The following is an 18590-nucleotide window of genomic DNA, read 5'->3' as shown; positions in this document are numbered from 1 at the left end:
CAACCGAAAGTTTATTTCGGCCTAACAATGATGCGAGCGGGCATCGCTGTCACTACCAATCCGTTTGCCGCCACCGTGAAACGTGCCATCTTGGATTTAAACAGAATCAGCTCGGCGGGCGTAATCTGACTGGATTGGATAGGCTTGGCTATTTGTTCTCCATTGTTGCCATTCGAGATAATGAGATGCTTTCCATTGCCATCGAGATGGCCTACAAAGGGCGCGCGATCGCATTGAAAAAGGTACAGCGGGACAGCTGCAGCATCCGCTGTGGCTTGGACAACGCACCCCGCGGTGCGGGGCAGCAAACGTGGTAGACGCGGGGGGGGGGGGGGGGGGGAGAGAGAGAGAGAGAGAGAGAGAGAGAGAGAGAGAGGGGGGGGACTGCATTCGGAGTCACTTGCTTCCACTCGCGTCTTCCCGTGGGTTACCTCTCAGTCTTTGCGAACATCATTGCCCCATGCAAACTGACTGTTCTTGCTCGAGTGCATTCATTCGCGGCATAACCGCGGCCGCGTCGCACTATCTGGTATCATGATGTGATAGGGTGCGGGCATGAGGAAAGCATGGCTACGACTCAGATAGAGTCTAATATTATCACTTGCAGGTGGAACATGGGGAGCGGTGATTTTCGTGATTTTGAAAGCTGGTTTTTCACGGAAAAGTTTATTTTTTTTAAGTTCACGGATTTTTCAGACAGTTCGATTATTCGGACCATTTTTCAGGTCCTGCCAAGTCTGAAAAATTGGTCGGCGACTGTATATTACTGGGAAAACCTCCCAAACACTCAAAATGCGAGACTTTCCGGGGCTCTAACAAACACAATGTTTCTATGAAGGAATGGTCATTGCGGACAGATTGAGAGCATTTGATGGTACAAACTACGGCCAGTGAGGACCCATCATTTAACACCAAAAGCGGCGAGTATGAGGCAACCATTTTGTAAGAAAAAAAAAAAGACGAAGGGATACGCATTTCAACCGAGGGCAGCTGGGAAAAAAAAGATGGCCGAAATTTGTCGACGGGAGTGGTCCGCAACCTTCGAGCACATGCACAATCTGCACTGACCCTCCGAGTCCTGTGGCACCATACTCGGTGTGCCTACCAGCCTATCACTCTCCTCCTTCAATGAGCAGTACTAGGTTCGTGAACCATACATGGCAAAATTATTTTTGAAAAGTAATTAAATTACATTCCTGATTGCTTTCCTAGAAATTTGCAAAAGTAATTTAATTACTACCACGTCTGCCGCGAACCGACCACAGGGCCACTCCTGGATGCTATACTGCGGGAGGGCTGGTCTTTAAATGTGAGGTTGAGGGAGGAAAAGCAAATATGAGGGCATTTGCCCAGCTCTGGTCATGAGTTTGGCATTCCGTGGCTGTGCTGTCATTGGCATGTCATAGACGAACACACAGGTAGGGACAAGGTTTATAGACATGACAGCGAACCCGCTGCTGCACGAATTGTGCTGCGGCCTCCATATGGAGGTCCTTAAACAAGAAGGCAGAAAAGGCAATAGAGATCAGAAAGAACTGAGAAATGGCCGGAGCAACTCTCTGGTCACCATTGGCCTCACAATTAATACTAGCGAGTAGAGCTGGAAACCAACCTCTGAACCTGCCTGTCGTCAATTTTGGCAGTCTGTGATAAGTCAGGGGCTGTGGTGTGTTTTTGTGGTGAGTACGCACCCCTTGCTTTGAAGAGCATCGCCATTTTCTTCCACACGCCATCTCCGTGAAGTCTCCCATGTGCTTTGCTGCTGCCTCTTCCTGTATTTGGGATGAAACAACTCATCAAAGACTGAACTTCATGACCTGTGACTAAGTGGTTGACTTCCTTGAATCGTTTGAGCTTGCAACAATGCATATGTTAAGTGCCAACCCGCAGACAATATCTGTCCCATCATTTAAAAGGTTCTCTTTTAGCTTGAATTCTTCTGCATTTGATCAAGTTTTCTACCCCCCCCCCCCTCAAGTTTGAATTAACAAGGTTCCATTGTAAACATTATATATGATGGGCAGGGTATCAGCGGCAGTGCTGTAGCGAATGAAAATTAGGACCGAAAAATTTAACAGTTGGTCACAGTGGGTCTGAAATTTCAGTGGCTTCTGTATATTGGCTGTATCGGGCATGTCATGGTGCTGCGAAAAAGTCCGAACAATCAAGCATGTCTGAAAAATTGGGGTCTGAATTTTAAGTGGCTGTAGTCGTCGTTTTTCTAATTATATGCAGTGTGCATTGTTGTCACAGCAAAGATGCGAGGCGAGGCAGTTCTCCAGCTACGTGTCTGCTTGTACAGTTTTGTCTATTTTAATTGCTGTGCTCTTTGAAAAACGAAAGCTGTTAATGCTTCACCACTGTTGTTGTAAAGAAGTTTCTTTGGCCTTGCACTGAAGGGCTGTGGCTCATTGTTGTTGGATGGCGCCACAGTGTACGATGCTTCTTGGGCACTGGCCGCTCCCAGCTAAAATTCTCTCTGATGGGACTGGCCGCTCCCAACTAAAATTCTCTTTGACGAGGTGTATGATAACGCCCTGTAACACATCTACTGTTATGTATGCTATACTAAAACTACCTGTTAGCTGTTGCCATTTCCGCGCCCATTTCCTGATGGGCTCCTGAAAATGTATTTGTTAAGACTATGCAGGATGATTTTGGTTTATGGGGTTTTAACGTCCCAAAGCGACTCAGGCTATGAGAGATGCCGTAGTGAAGGACTTCGGAAATTTCGACCATCTGGGGTTCTTTAACGTGCACTAACATCGCACAGTACAGGGACCCCTAGAATTTCGCCTTCATCGAAATTCGGCCGCCGTGGCCGGGATTGAACCTGCATCTTTTAGGTCAGCAGCCGAGTGCCGTAACCACTGAGCCACTGCGGCTCAGTAATGATTAGGCATAGAGGCCACTACCCAGATATTTTCTCTCCAGAATGTTTGCTGTATGCATTCTATCAGAGAAGCTACCTGCAGTTAATAGTTGCCCTCCTCTCATGCCGTGGCTTTCGTCCTCAACTCATACACTCTGGTGGCTGACTAAATTCCGCCTAAGAACCCTGTGCCGTTTTAGTGGTGGGACCATTGTGAACTTCTGGCTAAAGGAGTACGAGTGCTGAAGCACTTGATCTGTGAACTGGCTCCTGATGACCGTTTCTGCGCTCAGGCTTCCCTGGCAAAAAGCTGGGTGATTCTGACAGGACTGCTCTTCACATCTCACAATGTGCCCCAGGCATGAAGTGTGGCTGCACCACACTAGTTCCTAAATAGGCCTTCATCTGTGCAGTTATAAATTCCTGGTATCATAGCCAGCTACTTCATAGTGAAACCCCGATTATGTGTCCCCCGTTCATGCGACGACCCGTATTTTATGACGAATCGGTGCGGGCCCGGTGCATCTCCCATAGGGATAATGCATTAAAAGCCTCGATTATACGGTGGAAAAATATGCATGCCCCGCTTTGTACGACGCCCGGCGGAACCATCTAGAATGAGACATGTTGGCAGAGCACTTTATTGGAAGATGTGGCGTTAACTGGTTCCAGATCGGAATCAAGACAGAGACGTGTGCGCAACGATGCGGTCGAGGGCACGACTGCTCGAACTTTGGCTCCGCGCGTACATGAGCAAGAGGGGGCATTTTACAGCTGAGAGAGAGAATCAGCCTAGCGGTGAAGGTGCATTCAAGTGAAGCAGCTTGGACTGCATAAGACCACGCACAACTAGACAGAGCAAAAATTGCATGCCAGGCTGGTCCCAGTCTATAATTTTGTGTTTTTAATAGTATAGGTTTCTGTGCATTAGTGGCCTCCATGTGGTCTACCACTGTTAGTGGCGCCCGGCCACGGTGGCTCAGTGCATGGTTGAGGCGCTCGGCTACCGAGCCGGAGTATCCGGGGTCGAACCCGACTGCGGCGGCCGCCGCGAAACGCAAAAGATGCCCGTGTGCTGTGCGATGTCAGTGCACGTTAAAGATCCCGTTGAAGCATACAACAATAGGTCGCCACCCATCTGTACTCCTCCCCACCCTTATTCGGCGTACGTGCCCGGCTTGGCTTTAGGGAATGTCTCTTCAGCGCTGCGCTCGCATTGTGTCAGGGGCGAAAGAACTGCGCAGAAACCCTTGCGGCACGCACGGCCAGCCCAGCCTTCGTGGGAGGAAGCCCCCGCATGTACGCCACATTCACGCGCATATAACCCTTGGCTTTTTTTTTGTCTTCCAAGACGCGAACCCTTCTCGAGGGGGCTTGGGCGTAAGCGCGCTCGGATCGAGCACCTCACGTTCTTTTCCTGCTAATTTCCGGCGGTCGTCGCCGTCAGACAAAGCGGCGCCGCGAATCGAACAACGGGGGAGCGTAAGTTGGCGCTAATGCGGTAAGCGGGATTCCGGGGCGGAGGGAAGCGGAGGAGGCACGCATACGTATGCGGGGTTGCGCAAGCGCCGGCGGTAGGCGCAACGGCTGCTGCTGCTGCTGCTGCTGCCCGTGACGCGAGCACCATTGATCGGGCCGCACGTCGATGGGGGACGACACGCTCGGTGGGCGGCTGAAAGAAAGATAAAGACAAGAGGTGTTGTTCTTCCCCGCCTATTTCTGAGGCAGCGTTTTATTTATTTTTCTTTCCTTTTGCGGAGCAAGACTAGTGGCTCCCCTCTCCGTCGCTGCCACCGCTACGCCGGTGTAATTTACATTCTTCTGCGATGAAAGAAGTGCAGGTGGCCACTTGCCGCGGGCAGCGTTTGTAAATCGGAGGAAGGACCGCGCATGAGTGCGCGACATTTTTTTGCTTCCTGCGTGGTTTACGGTTTCGAACCACGGCCCCTTCGGCTGCTTTTCAATGAAGAAGCGCAATGCGAGGTGGGGAAGGGGGGGGGGGGGGGGGGAGGGAGGGACGCCCGTTTACAGTACGGAGATTTCGGCTGACGTTAAGCTAATGTGAGAGGTCGAAACTGTCCTCTGCCGCAGCCTTCTTGTGCCGCTTGCGTCCTTGGGAAAGGAATATAATATAGAAGATAGAAGAAAAAAATCACTCAGGTGGTGGTAAAAACGCGCCGCACCGGAAGTCGACGCGTATGCCCAGGGGTTTCAAACCTCTCTAGTAGGCGGAACCCACGGCTCGTTGATGGCTTCCGCCGTGGAAGGACGCAGAAGATAGGCTTTCCAGCCGACGTCCGCCCGGACGTCGCCTATACCGGCCTGTGCATTTCGGTCAAGTTAAGGTCGACGCGAACACCCGGCGCCGACTCCGTCTCGTCCAAAATCGTTTACGTACCGCTGTGGTATCGCTGCGGCGGTCTTCACCTATCGGTGGTATAGCGGCATTCGTGCGAAAGGAAGAAGGATGTCGGGGAAAAAATATGACGGCCACCCAAGTGCAGCCATACGGCTACAAAGGAAAGCTATACAGCTTTCTCAGAAACTTCGCAGTTAAGGAAAAATTTGTCCTGGTCCGAACCCAGGACCACCGCTTCACCGGAGCAATCGCTCTACCAATTGAGCTAACCGGGACGGCAAGCTTATGGTATGGCGAGAGCGAATTGATCAATAACTCGAAGTATATTACAATGAATAATTACTCCCTTATTACAAATCTACTCCATCTTCGATTCCACTAAACATTTGGTTAAAGGTAAAATTAGTGGAAACAAGGAGGTGAAAACTGACATAATACCTTTCGCGAACGGTGCCAGCGGTTAATTTCTTTCTCTTTTTTCTTCTGTACGAAAAAGAGACTGCGTTGTTGACAAAATTGAGATTGAAGTCTCCGATTCCTCCCCCATTTACACCCCCCCCCCCCCCCCCCCTCAAATGTAAGCGCCTATGGTGTGTCGCCATTTTCGTGACGTCATGACGATTCGGGCAAAATGGCGAATCTCGGCCAATCGGAGCTAGGAAACGAGAGAAAACGGAAAGCTACTTTTCTTTACTCCCATATCAGTGGACTCCTGTTTAGAGTGTGACTCCGCACAACGGCGCCACGAAGGCGTCACGTAGGCCGACATGCGAAGGGAGCGTTGCTTCATATCCTCGCATCTCAGCAGAACCGTCGCGCTGCTTTCCTGTTTCGGCAGTACTTCCCGTGAATGCGTTGAGGCAGTCATGGCCAGCGGACAATTCACTTGGCCAGGCGTAGTTTTCGGAATTCCCGAGGCGCGCCGCTAGTATCTAGTTTTCTGGTTTGGTTTATTGGGGTTTAACGTCCCAAAGCGACTCAGGCTATGAGAGACGCCGTAGTGAAGGGGTCCGGAAATTTCGACCACCTGGGGTTCTTTAACATGTACTGACATCGCACAGTACACGGGCCTCAAGAATTTCGCCTCCATCGAAATTTGGCCACCGCGGCTGGGATCGAACCCGCGTCTTTCGGGTCAGTAGCCGAGCGCCGTAACCACTGAGCCACCGCGGCGGGGGGATATCTGCTTCGCAATTTAGTGGCACTATCCGCGCTCTGTTCTCGGTAAAAATTGCATGTTTGCAATTTGGGACACCACGTTCTCAATTTTGCTGGGCATGACATGCCTAAACGAGGCAGCGTATCATTATATTTCAAGACAGAAAGCCGATTCCTTGCGCATGCCGTTTTAATAAAACAGACGCTCGTTTGACACTAAAAGATGATTTTAGGGCGCATGCATGTCCATGTCCGGTGGCGTTTAGCCGCTGAGTATGGAGGTTGCATTTTAGTGCGGGCGAAATGCAAAACCACCTTTGTACTGAGATTTCGTTGGACGTTGACGAACCCCGATTCATTGCCTGCCGATTTTATTCGGCGCTTAAAAGTCTGTAGAGCAATAAAAAAAATCATATTAAAGCCATGCATATATGGCAGGTGTCAACTGACTTCCCGGTGGGAGTACAAAAGAAAGACACACCAGGTTGTGCGCGCTTCCGTGCGCAGTGGCACGGCGCTGTGGTGTTTCGAGGACTGCTGTCTCAAAACGTTCGCTATAGCGGAATCGCGTTATGAGGAGTCATTTGCGGATTTGACCACTGTGCCCGTAGCTGCCCCGCTTTTACGAAAATCCTCGTATATCGAAATTTTACGACCGTTCTGCTTGCTCGCGCTTGCAGTGATTGAGCACCGGCCAGGACGCGTGCCGTCGTCTAGCTGTTTGGTGCAGTTTTTGCTTTTCGTGTGCGACGAGCCATAATGTCTGTTCTGGCGATATGCTAGCGTTGAAGTCTCGCCCCACCGCACTCGTTAAGTAGATTATTAGAATTCCTCGCGGGATGAGACATGCGGCCCCAAAGACCACAGCGGTACTTGTGCCGACGGCTGGGCTGCTCATGACAGAGCTAGTTCTTTTTGTATGATCCGCGTCGTAGCGTAGAATTCGTTTTAACAACACATATTCCCCTCGTCCACTGGCGGTTCCACTGCAAAATTAGAACTTTTGTCGTTGTGAAGGTGGAACGTTGCGACGTGGCAGCGCACCGGGTCTGTGGTGCCGTCAGCCGTGACGGTATTAGTCTTTCGCCGGACTTCCTGACGTCACCATTCTTGGCCCGAGTTCTTACGGAGAATGTTTTCGGGTGCGCCGGGGCGTTTTGAATGTCAGGTGGCCCGGCTCAAGAGTGTGCCTTACGTAACGTCACGTGATACGGGTGGGTGTCACGTTACTCAGGAGGGGGCGGGGCGCATACAGCGGTCTCTTCTCCGTCCCCGAGGGTTGGCTAAACGTCTGTGGAGTTTTTTTTTTTTTCTTCTTCGCGATTGACTTCCAAATTAGTCGTGGGCTGCGCGGGAAGTGCTCCCCTTGATCGGCGAAGCAACTGGGGACGGCGGGAGGTCTGATCCCTTCCTTCCCGCCAGCGGCGCGCCGGGCGGTCGGCGCTATAGATCGCGCGAGCGCCACGGTCTCCCCGGGCGACGACGCCCCGGCCGGGATAGCGGGAGCCGGACTCCTCAGTGTGCGTGCGCGCGTGGCACCGCTGCCGGGCAGGTTGTTGGGTCGCCGTCGCGATGCCGGTCGGGGAGTCGGAGACGCTGCGCCGGGTCGCCATGCGCCGCACCGTGAGCCTGGTGAGAGCGTTGCAGCAGCACCGCAGCATGCGTGGGTGGTGTTGCTTGCAGTGGCACGCTGGAGAGTGTTGCATGCTATTTACCAACTCGACGCGCTGTGGCGTCTTTTGTTGTGCGCCGCATATCGTGGTGTGCCTGCGCTTGTCAGTCGTACTGGGGGAACGGGGCCTTGCACGTGCTCGCCAGCGGCTTCCTCGGTCCCTGCTGGCGCGCCTTGTGCGACCGTTAACGGGGGGGGGGGGGGGGGGGGGGGGGGGGGCTCTGTGGATATCGCGCGCAGAGACCGAAGTACGGATTAGTTCTGAACTGAGCATGACTTCCCGCCGCTGCTGGCCTGTCTTCGCTTTGAAGGCGCCGCCGTTGGAAGCTTGAATTTTTATTCCGTTTTCCTGCTTGGCCCCGATGGAGGAGCATCAGTGGCTGCAAGGGGTGCTACCAGCGAAAAAAAATTCTTCAGAGGTGTCGGTGCACAAACGACTGAAGGAACGGTTTTCGGGTCGAGGATGGCGTCGTAACCGCGACGTCAAGAGGAAGAGAGAAGGAAATGGTTAAACCGGTTGGAGAGGACGCGGAAACGACGTTTCGGCACTCTGAAGGCATGCATCTGCACCTACTAGTAGCTCAGTTCTCGCATGCGTGCCTGCGGGAATGGGATCGTGTTGTTAGTTGAATGAGACTAGATACAGAGTGGTATGTTTTAGGGGGTGCAGGGTGAGGGTGCTGCATTTTTTATCGACAGTTTTTGCGGATTCTCAGTGCAGACACAGCGCACCATAATGTCATTCTCGGCTCTTCACTGTGCCTCCCGTGGACCCTTCCATGGCTTGTCCGGCTCTGCTGTATGCCCATTTAGGAATTCGTGCCGGGTGTGGCACAGTACGGTAAACTGCACCGAGCGATGCTCTCACTCACTCGGTTGTTTCAGTCAGCTGGGAAACCTTGGCATGGCGACGAAAAGAGGAAGTTGGACATGTTCGCCTGCGGTGAGCAGGGTGCGCACTGTCACGAGCCTGAGGGTGGCTCTGCAGAGGGGACGGGGCTATTGCCTTCACCACTCCGCGGTTATTCGCCGGCACACGAACTTCATAGGCGGCTCTCACTAAAGTCCCTTGATATCTGTCACCGGATGCAGCTCGCCGGAGAAGGGTCGGTTACGCCGCCTTTGCATGCCCACTTATCGCGAGACGCCCTTTTCCGCAGGAAGGCTTTGAAACAAGACGCACTTTGCGTCTGCCGACGGTTGTGCCTTTTATCCGTTAAATTATTAGCCAGCCGTACTTGAGCAGCGATGACAGATGGTGTTTACGAAGAGGAAACGAAGCGCAGATACTTTGTAGCGGTTCCGAAGTAAGGAAAATAAACGCTTTGGGCTTGAGGCGAATGTGGACGTGAGGCGGACGGGAGCGTCAGTGGCATAATCGGAAACTTTTCTCGAAAGGGGACAGGGTGGCGAAAAAAAATGGCTGTGGCTTAGCTTGGTTAAGCCCGGTAATTGCGAAAGCAATATCCGTAGCTACGACATGGTTCAGCTGGTAGTGTAGCTGGTGGTGGTGCTTGTGGTTAGACTTGTGTTGATGCATCGGTTATACAATCCAATCCATTTCAATCCAATCCAATCCAATATGCTAATATGGTAGCTACCGGCCTCTCTACGCGACGGGCTGAAAGTGCAACTAGTATTACTTTCGCAGTAAAATGTGTTCGCACTGTGAGGGAGGCTGTGAAGGAGAGAAAAGTTTGTACTTGTCGATTGCGGCCTTTGACTTCAGTTCGTATAAGGGGTCACGTGAGGGGGGAGGTTTCAAACCCAGTTCTCCCTATCTTCCCTCCCCTACATGGTCCCGTAGAGCACACCGCACGTTTTCATTTTCTCGCCTTTTTGGTTTTTTTTTTGCTGCTCCCAGCTCCAGCAGGTTAAATAAGTGAAAGCTGTTGGTTTCCGGAGTGAAGAGTAATAATTATTAGCGTTAATTTGGAGCGGCAAAAAGCGCCGACTAACTAGCACGTTTCGTCCGTTTCTTTTTCTCGTCTAACGCGCTGCTGGGAATTCCTCTACGTTCCACTTAGTCGCTTATTCCATCGAGACCCAAGTGGTGCAGACTCCACTCCTTTGCTGTTTCACCGACGGGCATCTTCTGTGACGTCAGGTCGCCATTTCAGCGGTCGGATGCGCTTGCCCCATTTAGTCGGCGTAGAGGCAGCTGCAGTCAGTGCGCGCACTGAAGCGGAGAGCCTGGCTACCCGGCCTCCTTCCCTATCGAGTCGCCGCTACCAGCAGCACCGATCGATGTCCCCCCACCCCGATGCTGTCAGTATAGGACAAAGAGAAAGAACACCTCATCTCGCCTTCCTGCCTCCTTTATTTATTGCCTTCAATTACGCCGTGTCGTGAGCATTTAATCTGACTTTTTGCTGGTTCCCTGTGTGTGCGGACGGGATTACGACCCGCGTTCGATTTATTTGGAACGGCTCTCAGCCGTGATGAACTTTTTTTTAGCCCAGCTGTAAAGCGCCCGTTCCCTGGCTTTAGCGTCGTTGACGTCTATTGTAAGAGTACGAGGGGGAAAGGTCAGAGGAAGACGACGTAGAGAGAGTGGAAGAGCTTCGAAGGAGGAGGAGGCAGTGAGAACAGGCCAAAAGAGGTACGCGGAGATTTTTAATTTTTTAATTGGTTTTTGACAAAAGGAAATGGCGCAGTATCTGTCTCACATATCTCGGTGGACACCTGAACCGCGCCGTAAGGGAAGGAAGGTGGGATTGAAAGAAGAAAGAGGAAGAGAGGTGCCGTAGTGGAGGTCTCCGGAATATTTTCGACCACCTGGGGATCTTTAACGTGCACTGCCATAGCACAGCTCACGGGAGCCTTTTGCGTTTCGCCTCCATCGAAACGCGGCCGCCGCAGTCGGGTTTGAACCCTCGTCCTCGGGATAAGCAGTCCAGCGCCCAAACTTCTGGGCCATTTGTCGTTTTAGTGGTTTTTGAGGAATGGGAATGGCAGCGTAGGGCGCAGGGGGCGTGTACTCTTAGAGGATGAGGAGGAAAGAGTAAGAATTAGGAGGAGGGAGGTCAGAATAGGCGGAAAGAGGTTGTGCACTCCCGGCTAGCAGATCCCTTGACTAGACGCATCCGATTGGTTGAACTATATGCGCCCAAGTTGGCCAGAGTTAATAACGAGGAGGTCAGAATATGTGTAGAGTGGTTCGTGGGGTGCAACGCACGCCAGGATGACGCAACACTCGCAGCAACTTTGCTGGTCAAAAGCAGTACTGAGAAGGGATAATCGTAGAGGCATTTTTTTTTTTGTTTGGCGGCGCAAAGAGGTGGGCGCGAAAAAAAGGTAACCCTTGTGTAGGTCTGCAGTGGCGGAGAACAGCTAATGGAAGGGAACTACGGTTGCATAACTAGTTACCGAGATAACGGAAGAGCATAGAGCTCTGTGGTCGCGAATGGTTGCCCCTTTTTTCGGGTGCGAGTTCTTCACGAGACGAAGCACCGTTTCCCGATACTTTTTTGGGTCGTGAGGAAGCTGCCGGTGTGGCAGCATGTTTAGGTTCCCCGTGCCCTCTTCGGCAGGGACACCCGAAAGACGCGGGTTCGATTCCGGCCGCAGCAGTCGAATTTCGATGTAGGCGAAATGCTAGAGGCCCGTGTACTGTGCGATGTCAGTGCACGTTAAAGAACACCAGGTGGTCGAAATTTCCGGAGCCCTTCACTACGGCGTCCCTCATAGCCTGAGTCGCTTTGGGACGTTGAACCCCCATAAACCAATTTTCGGCAGTGACGTTTACAGCGTTAGCTTTCAGTGGTACTTCCTGTATATATTGAAATGAGCTTTTTGGTTTTTTATGTGGGTGTGAATTTGCGGTCGCCTCTCCCCCGAGAGCAGAAGACATCAAAGAGGGTACGTTAATTGAGGCCCATGAGCGCATCCCGTGTCTTTCGGAGATAATAGTATTCTCCTTCCAAATTGGGTTTTGCGGCTGCCTAGTCAATGCTTTGTGGCCGTATTCTGTGCTCTGTGTTGCCAAATGCAAGTGGCGGTGGACGCTCGTTTATTTAGACAGGAAGGAAAAAGAGAAGCCTTGTGGCGCGGGGTCTTAGTGAACAGAATGAGGAGGATGCAGGCTCGGATCCTGAATTTCGTTTGCGAAACTGCGTCGATGTAGTCCAGTGCTCTTAGTCGTTGGGATTCGTGAGGTTGACATTGGACTGTGCGCTGTACCGAATATGGATGGGCAGACGTTCTGCAGGCGGCATATGTGGGCTGGTGTTCTCGCCGCGGTGTAGATTCATCTGGGTGTGTGCGCGGGAAGCGCTGCCGTTTGGCATAGCAGGTTTGGTGGGATGGCAGTCGCTCGGTTCTACCTCTTCTGGTCGCGTCAACCCAAAAGGGATGGCAATGGATCTCGGGGAAATGAGGTCGTATATGCATGGAGGTGGTGGTGTAGACGACGGCCTGCGAGGCGTATCTGGAGGGACCTACCTACATATTTTCGGTGGATATGACTGCGGTCCCGTGGAAGGCTCATGAAACTATACCAGCTAATGCACATAGATGATCAAGTCCCTTGACGGGCCGCCGTTCGACTACTGCGGCACCTCAGAGTGGTGGCGTGGAGGACGTGTAACCTTGCTGAGCTTTCGAAGTGCTTCTGTGCAATCCATTATGACATTCCTAGCTGCCGTGTGGGTGTCTCGAATGACAAGGAGATCCGGTAAGCGGTGATTTCTGATGGTGATGTCTGATACGTTTGTGCACCTTGATAAGGGTTGTCACCAGTCGAGATGTGTTGAAGATGCAGATAGTGCGTCATAATCGGCGCGCAGCTCAGCGCGTCCTTCGCTTTCTCATTCTGCCAAGGCCGTGCTCTCCAGGGCTTTTCACGGACACTTTTTTTTCCCCGTCTAATCTCGTTGTCGATGGCCACGACGTGGTCGTGTAGCGCGTGCGGGTCTTCGCCTTGGCGGCGAGCCAGCGCGCCCGCGGCGGTTCCCGCAACGCCGCCTTCAAATCCCGTTATGGCATCAGTGTGCACTGGCCATTTGGGGCGACGTGCGCAGGAACACAACGACGTTGTCCTTTCGTTCTAGCCACGCACGAGCGCTGGAGCTTTTTTGCTCATTTTGAGACCAAGCTTTAGTCGGATTTCCACTAGTTTAGGTCTCTGCATGTGTAGTTCGTACGCAAGTGTTAACCTTTTCGATTTGCGACATCTGACCAACTTGATCTGTTCTTACACAGATTCCTTTACGTAACCGCTCTGCATGATTGGCTGGCCTCATAGACGTTGTGCAACAAAGGTAACCCGGTCGTGGCAGCTAACGATCGGCAGAAGTGGCGATGCGGGCTATGGTCACTTGCCAGGAGCAGCCATAAGTGACGTCGAACGGAGGCTCCGGCCACAACAGCGGGAAAGTTCCCGCTAAGGAGAATATGTATTAGAGAAATGGCAGCATCAGTCTGCACGCCTACTTCCTGTTCTCTTTTGGCGTAACTTATCTTTTTCCGCTGCCGCGTCCTTTGTCGCACAAAATTCTGTGCAGTCTATGTGCAAACAAACGTGACTACATTTTGGTGGTAGCTACTCCTTAGGTGTAGTTACCTTCTAACGATGGAATATTTGCATGTAAGAAAACACGCCGAGAGAGGAAAGCTATAGAGCGTGCTATTTTTTTCTTTGGAGGAAAAAAAAATGGCATGATAGCAGTGCCGAACTGACACCATTGTAATGTTTTGCTAACCGATGTAAGCTTGTTCCGACTCCTCAGGTATTCTGAACTTGAGTGCAACTAAATATTTATACACACACACATGGAGCATTTCCTCTTGTATAACCAGAGCCAGTCGTAGATAGACGCAGCGAGGCCCCGTGTCGAGCGCTCGCTGACCCCTTCGTTTATTCAGAGCGTCCCTCGTGCGCTGTGGCCGAGAGTTGGCCCGTCGCTATCCTTTATTCAGGTACCGGAGAGGGCGGGCTTTCCAATCCGTCTGCCGCTGTTGGCGCGGTGTTCAGAATTAATCTGACCCGCTCATCCCCATCGGCCGGCAGCGATCTGGTAGCCGGCAGTGACGTGTTTACGTGACTTCTCGGGTGAACGTCGTTGTCGCGGCGATGTGCCATCCGCCGAGGGCGTGTCCCCGCCGACGGCCAGCACGCCATCGGTCATTAGGGGCGGAACCCTCCTCCCACGGGCTCGTGAATAAACCGCGTCGACCGCCGAGCTTTTTTTTCCCCTTTTCCTTCTTGTCGTTAGCTTCAGGTGTGTGCGTTTGGAATCTCCGCGTCCGCGGAGCGCTCATTTCCGTACCGGTGGGGGTTTCACACACTGGCTCCCCCCTCCCCATCCCGTCGCCGTGGTTGTAACTGCGCCTGTTTGACGACTGACGTCATGTAGCGGCGCGGGCGAAACGGCAGGCCCCGGCCGTATATGCCGCGGTTGCATCTGCTTACGATGCGTCTCCTGTACGGCCGGCTGTTTCTGTAAACACTGCATCGCTCGTTTCGGTCGCTGGCCGTTTCTTCCGCGTGCGGAGGCGGAGCGCTTACCCCGTGGCATAGGCTCTCTGTTTGCTCACTGCTTTCGTTTTGCTTTTGTTTCACTATCAGCCGGAACGTAAACGTGTATGTCCTTGGGCTTCCTTGTCGGGGCAGCCGCATTTCGCTAGAGCCGTGGTGTGCAAGAAACGCCGGCGTGCGGAGACTGCGGTGCCCTTTAATTAACACCACGAGGTCGAAATTGATCCACAGCCCTCCACTACGGCGTGCTTTCATAGCCCGGCAGTTAGTTAAAAATACCTTTTTCGTAATACGTTGTTAGTTTCTCATCGTGCTCCCGGAATCGCTGTTGCCCGGGTTGCTCGCCGTCCGAGTGTTAGTTGGGCTCACGGCCCCTTGTTGTAGTTCTGTCTCGCAAAATATATAGCTTCCAAGGCAGGTTGTATCCTTTGTGGCCAGGTAAAACCTTCGCACGGCACTTGTAAACATGCACGTGTAGTCATTGTGTTTCTCTGAAAAAAAAAAAAAATGGAGCGCGCTGGAGGCTTCGAGGAGCAGTTCAGTTATGTAGCTTTCTGTGGTGGAAAACGTTGACAAGCCGACATCTTGTACCGCGGGAGGCGCCCATGAAGCAGCAGTAGCGAGCAGCTATCCAGCGGCGATGGTATCCAAGGGGACGTCATTCACCGCCATTATCACACAATTCACCATAAGCAGACGAGACGCTAGGTGGCGGTGTGGACAGCGCAAAATGGTGTTTTCTTTACTCCATTGGGTTCTTGGGGTGCATTGAGACCAAGAAACTTCATTTCAGAATGGGAGTTAAAAAGAGAAGAATCCTCTTTTATGCCCCATTATTCAGAGCAGGGAGTATAATAGGTCATTTAACTCAATTTTACTCCATATTATTGGAGTAAATGTTTCCACATATGGAGTTTAAAGGACGCCAACCGTTTAAATTCCCAATTCGGTTGATTCTTGTTTACAGTGTGCGTATCTACTCTCTCTTGGCTTGATCTTCTGACTTTCTCGCTTCCTTTTTCTTCTCTTTTCCTCGGCTTGCCTTGCGGGTTTCTACGACCGCTACAGGGGGCTTCGCTTACAAGTCCATTTAGGGTGGGGTCCCTGTAACCGTTGTCGCCGTGAAAGGAAGCGACGTTGCTCAGTCGGAAGGCATTCTTCAGCCACCATGCGTGCGACTGCCAGTCAAATGTGCCTTTGAAATCACTGAAGGAAATGTACACAACAGATATGCTCGGGTTGCTCAGCCTGCTATCCTTTGCGGAGTGCAATTCTCGCCGGGGGGTACGTGGGCCACGTTCGATATCCCGGCGTGGAAAAATTTTGGATTGCTCGCGCGAGAACGCTAATATCGAAGAGTACAAGAAAGAAGGCGCCGGGAATACATAAATCCTTCAGTTGTTCTAGACCTTTCACGATGCGTCCGCTTTATGTCAACATGTCTGCTTGTTGTCGGATCCACTGGACGGTCCAGGAATAACGGTCGCAGTAGGTCCAAGATCGTTGGCATGATTTTGCTCTGGCACAGAGCCCGAGATAGCTGGAGGGAAACCTCAATTCCCACCATGCAGAAGTCGTCGGTATAGCTAGCTCAACTTTACGCATTACTGCTGTCAGTATGACAGTTCAGCCACTATGGGGATAATGCGCAGTGTTTTGCACTGAGAAACACTGAGGTATCGTGCACACTGCGTGAGTGAGAAGACATCTGCAGCGCTAGATTCTCCTCTGGTATTAATTATCGGTATTACAATTTGCTGAGTTCGAATCTCCGTAGCCGGTGACGGGTGCCTGGGCTCCGCTCGCAGGCAGACGCGCAGGTGACATCTTTATTTAGGCACCTGGCATTTTGGCTTATGACGTCGTCAGCGTCCCCTCATGTTTTCACCGGGGAGGTTTAATTAAGCCCGTGGAACCCCATTCGGTGTGACTTTGGCTCCGACCTGAGCGGCACCGATAGCGGCGCGGCGGTGCGTCACCACGCTTGCCGGAGGGGAGTCCGCGCGACCTCATCACCGGCGCCTTTTTTCTTATTTATGCGTGTTGGGTTGCCTAGTCTACTCTAACACACCCACACGCTGTCTCCCAAACGCCTCGGCGGCTGTGTAGTGGTGACCGCCGATCTTCGAGCGGACAGGATACGTGGACTCCCACATGCACGCTCTGGCGTTCCCCGAAGCGCCGCCGCACCGCGCGCGCCCGACGACATACCTAGGCGGACCAGGGCGAGCATTCGGCGGCAAAGGAAGCTGCTGCGACCGAACTGGATCAGTGGCGCGCTGCGCGTTTAGTCGCTGTCCCGCGCCAGGGCGGCAGCACTGTGGCCTCCTTTTCTTGCACTGGTGCGGCGGCCGCAGCGTAGCGCCGGTGTGTGTTGTGGGCTGCGCACCCGAACCTGGCGAAAGGGGGCCGGCTGGCGGCCGTCCAGGGTGCGCGCGCGTAAGCGGAGGGGGTGGGGAGGCGCTATTTGGGGCGCGACCTTGGGCTCGCATGGCGGGCCCGCTGCGGCCGCAGTCCCGATGCCGTCGCGACGCGCCGACCGGCCGCCCGCGGGCCGACGCGTCCTCTCGGACACCCGTTACAACAAGGTAAACCCCATTGCTGCGACCGCCACCCGTGCTGTGCCACCCGTTATCATAGATGCGGACTCGCGAGGGGCCGCGGACACTGCGCGCTTCGCCACCCGCGCGCGCCCACTGACTCTGCAGCTTGTCCATCACCCGCGGAGAATGCGCCGGAATAATACCGTCGTCACGTGGCACGATCAAAGGAGCGCTTGCTGCAGTGCTAAAACGGGAATGGCCTATACAGGACACTGCCTTGATATCATTCTTCATTGGTCCGCTCTGCCATTTGCTTTGCTTTGTAACTCATGAGTGGGAACTTTGCAGTAATTAACAAAACTGTAGTGCACCACATAGCAACAGGCAGGTTCGAATTCATCAGCTTCATATTCTGTTCATGCGCTGGCCTGACTTTGTGTGTAAGCTTGGAACATTACCATGTGAGGGACAAGGACGAAATGCTTCCAGAACATGGTGTTTCTCATGTGGGGTGCTGCCTTTTGTCCGCAAATAAACTCGCATAGCTTATTCATAGGTTTTGATCAATAAGTTTTTAACCCGATCAGGGCACATTACCAGAGTTATTTTAGAACTGAGCATGAAAATTATTGCTCCTGTTATCATGTTCAAATACACAAGACTAGCACCATGTGCCACTTGTGCCTGGTCATTGATCAGTTTTGTGCTAGGAAAAATTTTGTACATTTTAATGACGAGACTTTGTTTTCACCTTTAAATTTTTTCTTTCCTTGACCATGCCAGAAAGAATGAGCAAAGGAAATTCTTCAGAAGGGTATATGCTGGGGCTTGTTGGAAATTCTTGTATGCAGGTATTGTGAATACCAGGTCGGGGCAGATTGATTGATGTGTTGAGAGAGCAGTTCAACCAGAATAACTTTCATTTTGGTAGTTATGGCTTATCTTACTGAAGACTGCAGTCCCTCTTGGCTGTTTGCAGTGCGGTTCCTCTCTTGGCACACTCCCGTCAGATATGCCTTGGTCCAGGTCGCATAGTAACTTGGCAGTACGCGGGCAAGTGCCTTTATTGCGTTTGCCGTGCAGTGCTGCTATATCGACATGAGTAGCAGTGTATTCTGGAGCCTTATAAAAGCTCTGAAATAAGTTCGTCCTTTGGGCATCCCCTTTCTCAAGCTGAAGGTGGCTGGCATTATTTGTGCAGAGGGAGACACGACCATCGTATCGCAAGCGCAGTGACCCCAACATCCCAAGGTCCAAGAGGTAGGTGCACCCTCAGCGTTTGGGACGTGTTTTTCGTCGTGTTGGAATACAACTGACTGCCTGTGTAGAATTTAATCAAACCACTTATGCCACAGAAACAGTTTTAGTTTAGCAAACCGTTTTTTTTTTCTTTCTTGTTGAGCTGTGGGGCAGTATGTTTGTGGCAGTGCAAATTTCTCTAACCCCCAAGTTTTGCATTGTATTTATAGTGGGGAACATTCCCTAAGAATACAAAGTCATTGTATGAA

The 18590-nt window shown here is 52.2% G+C and overlaps 1 protein-coding gene across 8 annotated transcripts in view; it reads left to right on the top strand.

Annotated features, from left to right (window-relative positions):
- Positions 1 to 18590, top strand: part of LOC149340313 (rho guanine nucleotide exchange factor 11-like) — a 107283-nt gene that overhangs the window by 68140 nt on the left and 20553 nt on the right. For all 8 annotated transcript variants that reach the window (XM_089549058.1, XM_089549056.1, XM_089549059.1 and 5 more), the window contains one exon: positions 18284 to 18342. In XM_089549058.1, coding sequence (XP_089405184.1) covers positions 18284 to 18342 — 59 coding nt within the window. The remainder of the gene's footprint in view (positions 1 to 18283; positions 18343 to 18590) is intronic.

The sequence above is a fragment of the Amblyomma mixtum genome, chromosome 6 (genome assembly GCF_055824585.1).
Source record: "Amblyomma mixtum isolate Tamu chromosome 6, ASM5582458v1, whole genome shotgun sequence".
In the NCBI taxonomy this organism is placed as follows: Eukaryota; Metazoa; Arthropoda; class Arachnida; order Ixodida; family Ixodidae; genus Amblyomma; species Amblyomma mixtum.
This window is presented reverse-complemented; position numbering and strand designations above follow the sequence as displayed.